This window comes from Cynocephalus volans, chromosome 1 (assembly GCF_027409185.1).
Source record: "Cynocephalus volans isolate mCynVol1 chromosome 1, mCynVol1.pri, whole genome shotgun sequence".
In the NCBI taxonomy this organism is placed as follows: Eukaryota; Metazoa; Chordata; class Mammalia; order Dermoptera; family Cynocephalidae; genus Cynocephalus; species Cynocephalus volans.
In genome coordinates this window covers 177,349,036-177,357,415 of record NC_084460.1, presented here as the reverse complement: position 1 = coordinate 177,357,415, position 8,380 = coordinate 177,349,036, and the positions used below count along the sequence as shown (strand labels likewise).

The 8,380-nt window shown below is 33.6% G+C and overlaps 2 protein-coding genes across 2 annotated transcripts; both read right to left on the bottom strand.

Annotated features, from left to right (window-relative positions):
* Nucleotides 1–994: 994 nt before the first annotated feature.
* Nucleotides 995–1,546, bottom strand: LOC134361836 (keratin-associated protein 13-1-like). The gene has a single exon (XM_063076942.1). The coding sequence runs from the start codon at nt 1,520–1,522 to the stop codon at nt 995–997; it is 528 nt and encodes a 175-aa protein (XP_062933012.1). The 5' UTR covers nt 1,523–1,546.
* Nucleotides 1,547–7,843: 6,297 nt separating this feature from the next.
* LOC134361549 (keratin-associated protein 13-2-like) lies at nt 7,844–8,380 on the bottom strand. The gene has a single exon (XM_063076512.1). The coding sequence runs from the start codon at nt 8,330–8,332 to the stop codon at nt 7,844–7,846; it is 489 nt and encodes a 162-aa protein (XP_062932582.1). The 5' UTR covers nt 8,333–8,380.

Below are 8,380 nucleotides of genomic sequence, written 5' to 3'. Positions count from 1 at the left end.
CAAGGTGTCAGTAAATGTATGTTGAAATATGAATGAAACAATCATTTCTGATAATATGAAAAGCTTGTTTTTTCCAGCTAGTTTAATTAGTCTTGGATTCAAGAAGATGAAACCCCACGTCTTATGAACGTAATTCATTCCCACCAAGGATAATTGGCTTCTTTTTTACACACATGTAAAGAAATTAATTACATTAAAAAGTGCTCAGTGAGATGAATGGATACAGTTCTTTTTGCCATGCAGTGTTGACTGTATCAAAGAAAGCTTCCCTTTTATACAAAACTTTCTGTATGACGTTATTATTTTTCCACTCAGTTGAACCTTTCAAGTTCCTTATTTTTCTTATCAAACATAAAGGCCTCATGTCCTTCAAAAATAATATGTTTTATACTGCTCCTGAGATTATTATTTATATAAAGTCTATGCATCCAATGTAAGAATTCCAGAAAACAATAGTTTCAAACAGGGAAAATGTATAAAGTCCATAATAAACTAATCCAAATCCACCAGTCTATCAGGTTTTCAAGTTTGTTCCTAAAGACATACTGACTTTTAACCTAAACACCCCAAACAAAACAAAACAAAAGCAAAACAAACAAAAAACCCAGTTAATTAAAGCTAACAATGAAATTAATAGCATATTTAGAAGCCAGAATGAAAAAGCTTTATTATATCTATGTGTTTTGTGAATTATCTTGTAAATAAAATACATGAACAAGAATTCCATTAATTCATTAACATGCATTTATTATTCATTAGCTTGAAGTTTATTAATTAATCTAGTAATTTATTTATTAATCCCACTAATTCTATTAATTCATCCAAAAGCTCTATTCACTAAATTCAGTATATGTGAGAGACAGTTTTTTGGCCAGTAATTTGTGGCTGAAGAAAAGATGAAGCACAGCTAATCAGAGAGTTTTTTCTTGAAGATGAGGAAGATGATAGACACTTTGTTTAAAGATTGGACATACTGCTCAAAAGGTCTGGACCCTCAACAAGTTGATTGGTAGAAGCCAGATCCACAGTTTGGTCTGTAGCAAGAAGACTGGCAGCTGCTAGAAGCCAGGTAGGTTGGGCGGCAGAATCCAGATCCATAGCTCACAGAGGGGAAGCCACAGACTCCATAATGCAGGGGTCTGAAGTCACTGGATCCACAGCCCAGGGAGTAGCTGCTCCTTGATCCACAGCCCAGGGAGCGACAGCTGCTCGATCCAAAGCCCAGAGACCCAGCATAGGTCGTCTGGCAGGGATTGCAGAGTGTGGAGGTCCTCGGGCGGTAGCAGGACGTCTGGCAGGGGCTGGACACCACACAGGACGTCTGGCAGCTGGTGGGCTCACAGCAGGTCTCCTGACAGCCACTGTAGAGAGAGGATCCCAGCTGGCAGGTGCTGGGAGAGCAGAGGTTAGTGCGGTAGATCAGGTTGCTGGGGAAGGAAGAGCCACAGGAGGAGACTGGGTAGCGGAGACAGCCCCCAAAGGAGCGGGCAGAGAAATTTCCAGAGCAGCAATTGTAGGACATATTGTCAGGAGATGCGAGTTCACTTGAGTGTAACTAGGACAATACTGAGTTTTAATGTCACCTTCTGGATAGGGGCATTTTTATACTCTTTGCCATGGGTGTGGCATTCTACACTGTAATTTTCCTACACTTGGAATTCCCCGTTTCTATATGTGTAATTTAATAGTATTTCCTGTAATTGCAGATGAATAATTATCTTCATCTCATATTTATGGGTCGATTCATTGTGGTGTTACAGCACTAAACCGACGAACTCCTCCTGTGTCAGAATGCTATGAGTATATGCCATTAAGGCCATTCGGTCATGACCAAGACAGCCCCTATTCTTCTTCTTGGCTACGATTCATTGTGCATTTGCCTAATTGTTGGCTAGGGGATGCTTATCTTTAAGGGTGGGGATTGACATGAAGTCATTTTTGTTTTCTATATCAGTGGAATAAAGGCACCCACTTGTCACCAATTATTTTTCTTCCCTAAAATTATTTTCCCTGTTATTTTATACTATATATTGCTTCTCAAATCTATTGGAAAGGGAAAAAATAGGTAAAATAAATTGAATGGGAGACATGGTGAGTCACAGCAATAAACCAGGACAAATGTTGAGAGGTGAAAATACTAAAAAAGACTAATTTGAAACAAAGTCACAGTGAATATCAATTTGCCACATGTAAAAAGACAAAGGCAAGGGAAAATAAATGGTGAGTCTATGGGCTTTTCCATCTCTGTGTAATTCAATTAATTCACTATCAATATAGTTTATAGTTTTTCATATATAATTATATACCTATATATGTGTATATACACATAAATATATATGTATTTGTCATCTGTATTTACAATTCATCCAGAGACTTTTTTCTTCTAAAACAATTCCCATCAGGCAATACCTTCTGGACATTTTTACCTTCACATTCTTTTATACATTTTTTTTCCTTCATTGTAAAACCTACTTTTTCCTATTCCACTTTATTAAGATTATTTTTCCACTATAAAATATCCAAATATCTTCTCTTTACAACACTTTTTATGTCAGATACACCTAAACTAGAGTAAACACTGAAGAATTTTTCCACTTAGAAGGATAATAATCTCACAAGGAAACAGAGGGAATAAAGATTACCAAAAATAAGTAAATTATATCTGAGTACTTATTGTACACATCACTAATAAAATATTTGTGATATTAACATATAGGTAGAAGTAAACAGTAATAAATCAATAATGCTTCTTAAAATATCTTAAGTAAATTCTAAGAAAATTGATTATAAAAAATAATAATTAAAAAGGTGAAACTGTAGCATTAGTTTATTAAGATCCCACTCCAAAAGTAGGAAAGAAAAGAAAATGGAACATAGAAGATGGATCAAATAGAAAGAAAATAATAAATATGTAGGTAGAAATCTGAATGCAAAAAGAATTAAATTAGATATGACTATATATTTATATAAAAGACTTCAAATGTCAGACTGGGCTAAAAATCAAAACAATTTTCTCCTCGGAAGAGATTTTCTTAAATATAAGGAAATAGACAAGGAAATATCAAGCAAAAGAAACAAAACAAATGCTATCTCTGTTTTACCAACCTCAGACAAAGTTAGCTAAACAACAAATTATTTGTTATAAAGCAAGATATTTCTTAACTCTCTGTCAGTCATTCAGGATGACACACATTATTTTACTATAAATGTAGAGGTTACCCTATAGCCACACTATCCAATAGAGTAGCCACTAGTCACATGTACATTTAATTTACATTCATTAAAATTAAATTAAATTCAATATTCAGTTCCTCAGTCACGTTAGCCACATTTACGTGCACAATAGATATATGTGGTTAGTGTGTACCATACATTGGAAAGTATAGATATGGGAATATTTTCATTACCACAGAAAGTTCTATTAAACGCAGCAGGCTTAAAGATCACAGCATGCATTACTAATTTGCTAATATAAATCAGTACTTTTACCACTTTTGGTACAGTGCAAAAATATTAGAAGTCTTTCAGGTCATATATCCTTTCCCCTTATTAAAGTACTACTGTTAGGATTTTCTGCATTTTAATTTATATATGCTAATGCATATTGATATTTATTTGTCCCGTATTTTTATGGGCAATATTTGCTTAAATTCACCCAGGATACACGTTTTGTTTGCTCTTCACTCATTACATCTTTTTGCTATATTCTGGGATCATTTTGTTTGTACCGTATATTACTTTTGTTATACATTTTACTGCTGGAAAGCTAATGACAAATTCTTTAAGCATTTGATTATCCAAATGTTTTTCTACCTTCCTTTTGTTTTCTGCTTAAAATTCAGTTGTCCATCCTATTGTTTCTTTTTTAAAACCAACTTTCTTTCTTTTTTTTTTTTTTTTTTACCCCTTCAGCTGCTTTAAAGTTTTTTTCTTTTTCTTTTGTGTTAGTCATGACTCCAACATGCCTTGTTGTGGGTTTTTTGCTTGTTTGTTTGTTTGTGTTTTGCATGTATCATTCATGGGATTTGTAGCAGTTCTTAACTCTGAATTTGATGTTTTTCCTCTATTTGGAAAATTCTCCATGGATCTCCTATGGATCTTTTCGATTACATGCTACATCTTTTAGATTGGTAATATATTGACCTGGCAGTAGCTGTTAGTTTTTCACTGGATATCAAAAATACATGCATACTTGACTATATACATACATGTATACTTTTATTTTAGCACTTCAGCTGCAATTATGTTAGAACTTTTCATGTTTCATATTCTCTGAAGATCCTTACAATATTTTCATATTTTCTTTTATATTTTTAGTTTGAGTGTATTCTACTGAACAATCACTAATTGTCTCTTCAGCTATGTTTAATTTGCTTTTAATTTATTCACCAATACTACAAAGCATTTTTTTAATTTTGGAACTTCTATTTAGTTCTTTTAATATGTTTCAGTGCTCTGCCTAAATTTTCAATTTATCTTTTTATTTCCTAAGCATATCAAGTGTAGTTATTTTAACACTAATGCCTAATAGCTTCATTTACTGAAGCTTTTGTGAGTCAGTTTCTACTATATGATAAATATTTTGGAGATAGTCATTTCTTAACTTCTTGAAGTCTGGTAAATTTTCATTATGTACCAGACTATCTATATTGTATCTTCATCTATGTGTATATATAACTATATCTATGATTCTATCTCTCTGTATATCTATAAATATATAGCTACATTTATATTTATATCTATATTTAGCTATGTAAAGAATTAATTCAAAGCTCATTGTGATATTGCTATCTTCCTGAGAAGATTTGCTTTGGATTTTGGTAGGACAGAACTAGAGCCCTAGTATCCCTATATCATGTTAAACTAATCAGTTATTAAAATGACTTGGAGCTGAACTTGACTTCCCAGGAAGGGGTGAATATTCATGTCTTACCCTACTCCTACTTCCAAAATCATTGGAAACTTCTGAGTTCTAATTTTTGTTACTCCAGTCCATGAGTCTCATCAGCTTCTCTTTTGGATTCAACAACATTCTTACTCTGGAAATAGTCACAAATCCTATGGCTCTTTAGTTTGTTTGTTTGTTTGTTTGTTTGTTTGTTTGTTTGTTTGTTTGTTTAAGATGTCTCTTAGTCTTTTGGCCCTGGTAATTTCTGAAATTTTTAACATATATTTTCTTTGTCTAAATTTTCTAGACAAAAATTATTAATTCCAAATAATTTTCTTTATTAGCAAACATTTGATTTTTACCTATCTCCCTTTAAAAACTTAAAAGCCTATATCTAATCATTGGATGGAAGATTATTTTATAAAATATGCAAGATTGAATATGTAGGAAGAACAAGCATTACTGTGACTTCAAATGTAATAGCTCTAAATGATGGAGTTAACAGCTATTATCACCAATTCTTAGTCAAATTTGCCATTGCCACATTGTATAAAATCTCCTTACATTGAAACTTAATTTCCAATCATTCTTTGAATATAAAAAGCATTCTCAGTCCTTTCTGCTTTTCTTATTTCATTTCGTCTTCTCAGACTTCTTTGCCCTTTCCAACACTCCTGTGTCTTTGCAAGTCAAAGATTTGCAAATCTCTTAAGATATCATGGTATGTGTTTTCCTTATAAGTTCTTTATTGTTATTGCTTTGTGTCTCCATATTCTTTTACATTTAACATAAATTAAATTTATAATGTATCCCCTATTACTTCAAAAAATAATGAATGGAATATTTTTTTGAGCATTGTTTTAACTCTTTTTCTTTTCAGTTATAGATTCTTTATCAAAAATTATCTTAACACTTTACCATTTCTTTAAGTAGTTGGCCCAAGAAAACAGGGAATAGTACCATGAAAAATGTAAATAACATTTCTCCAATTTTATGTTTAGACACACATTAAATCATTACATCTAATGATATCCAAAGTTTATTGTCTTCATCTTTATTCACTTTGGTGAGTAAAATCCAAGGTGGAATATCAATCTTATGATCTTAAATTTTTCCCTCAAATTTTATGTTATATCCCATCACACACATGTAGATAAGTGGATCACATTGAATATTGATCAGTAATATGTAGACATTTGATACTTTTACCAAAAAACATTGAGTGACTTCAAAAAATGTACTTAAAATTTATATATGATCATTTTGATTTTTCTTCAATTCAATTTTTATTTATGTATAATCATAACTCCATAAATCTAAATATTTTCTGCATTACTGACATAATTATCAACTAGTCAGCTACTATATACTTGTTGGTACAGATACAAGGATCCACATTTTATGAAGGAATCAAATTAATTCCTGATTCGAAGATTTTAATTAGTAAAAAGTCTATGTATTTAAATAATGCATTTCCACTATCTGTAGTTTGAGTAAAAAAATATCAGAGGCTCTCAAAAGTTTGTTCAAATCCCCAAATTCATTTTAACATAGGATTTTAAAAATGATTTCCATATGCATGTTCATCATTTTATAATAATCCATTTAACACATCACAACCAAAACCTGAGTCAATAAATTCATTAGATTATAAATAATTTGACTTTTCATACAATTTTGAAATAAAATACAATAATATAAACTTCATCACCAATATTTTAGACTTTATTTTTGATTAGTACACTAATTACAGAACTTTTCATGTGAAGTCTTTCAGCCAGTATTTGGAGCCAGAGACAAGGTGGGACTTCATAATCAGACAATAAGAGGCTAATTCTTCCTGTACATGAGGAAGACAATAAAGGTTACAAGAAAAGGAATTGATGACATTGGACAACAAAATTAGACATTTAGTAAAATGATCTACAGAAGCCACATCCATAGGTTGGTCTGTAACAAGAAAAGCACCAAGGTCGTAATAATTATACAAATTTGTAATTCATAAATATATATATATATATATATATATATCTTCATAATAAACCAAAATATGCTTTCCTATAAGTCTTTCTAGTACTCACAGTTTTAATTTTTGTCTCATTCTGTCTCTCTCTCCTGTCTCTTTCTCACACACACACATACACACACACACACTAAATAAATCGTTTTCTCATATATTTAAAGACAATCATAATGCTTTCCAGTACCTATCACTTCATATTTTCTTTTTCATGCCAATGCATCAGATTTATTCAAATATTTAATATGATATATTTTATAAATATTTTGCCACCTAGTTGACATCTTCTAAACAAACTCAAACACAATATTGTTTTATAACAATATTGTAAACACAAAACCAAATATGACTGTCAGCATCAGGTGCCCTCATTCAAAATGCAATGAGAATATTGACTCAATTATGGGCATACTCTCAATAATGCTGTTACAAATTCTCCCAGCTTTGATGGCAGAGGGCATGCACTTGTTAGCTCTTAGGCGCTGGAGTGCACAGAGAATCTGCCCGTACATCAGGTCTGCTGCCATTCCTTAGGGAAATTGATTTCCTAGGTAAGGTACTTGGAGGGCTTGGAAACCCAAAGACAGACCACAAATCAAACTTTGAAAATCAATGAAGAGTGATGAGAGCACATTGGATGCAAGAGAGGATGGATTTATTAGGTCAAAAGCAACTGAAATTCCGTACATTCCAAAAGAAGAATTTATGTAACCATGAATCACTTGTTTCAAAATTACAGACATTTAACTTAATATTTTGGCCACTCATTAATTTAACAGTTTGAAAGAGCCAGTGTCCACCAGTGTTTGATGCCAGAGAAAGAGTGAGAAGCTGGTAGTTAGAGGGGTTAGCTAACATTGCTGAAAAGGCTTGTGATAGCAGCTCTAAGTGCAGACTAAGACATTTTGCTTAGAAGGTCTGGAAATTTAGCAGGTTCATCTGCAGAAGGCTGATCCATAGGTTGGTCTATAACAGGAAGACTGGCAGCCGCTAGAAGCCAGGTAGGTTGGGCGGCAGAATCCAGATCCATAGCTCACAGAGGGGAAGCCACAGACTCCATAACGCAGGGGTCTGAAGTCACTGGATCCACAGCCCAGGGAGTAGCTGCTCCTTGATCCAAAGCCCAGAGACCCAGCATAGGTCGTCTGGCAGGGACTGCAGAAGGTGGAGATCCTCGGGCGGTAGCAGGATGTCTGGCAGGGGCTGGACACCACACAGGACGTCTGGCAGCTGGTGGGCTCACAGCAGGTCTCCTGACAGCCACTGTAGAGAGAGGATCCCAGCTGGCAGGTGCGGGGAAAGCAGCTGTCAGTGCGATAGAACAGGTTGCTGGGGTAGGAAGAGCCACAGGAGGCGACTGGGTATTGCAGATAGCTCCCAAAGGAGCGGGAAGAGAAATTCCCAGAACAGCAGTTGTAAGACATTTTGACAGGAGAAATGAGTTCAGGTGAGTTACAGTGAGAAGATTCTGA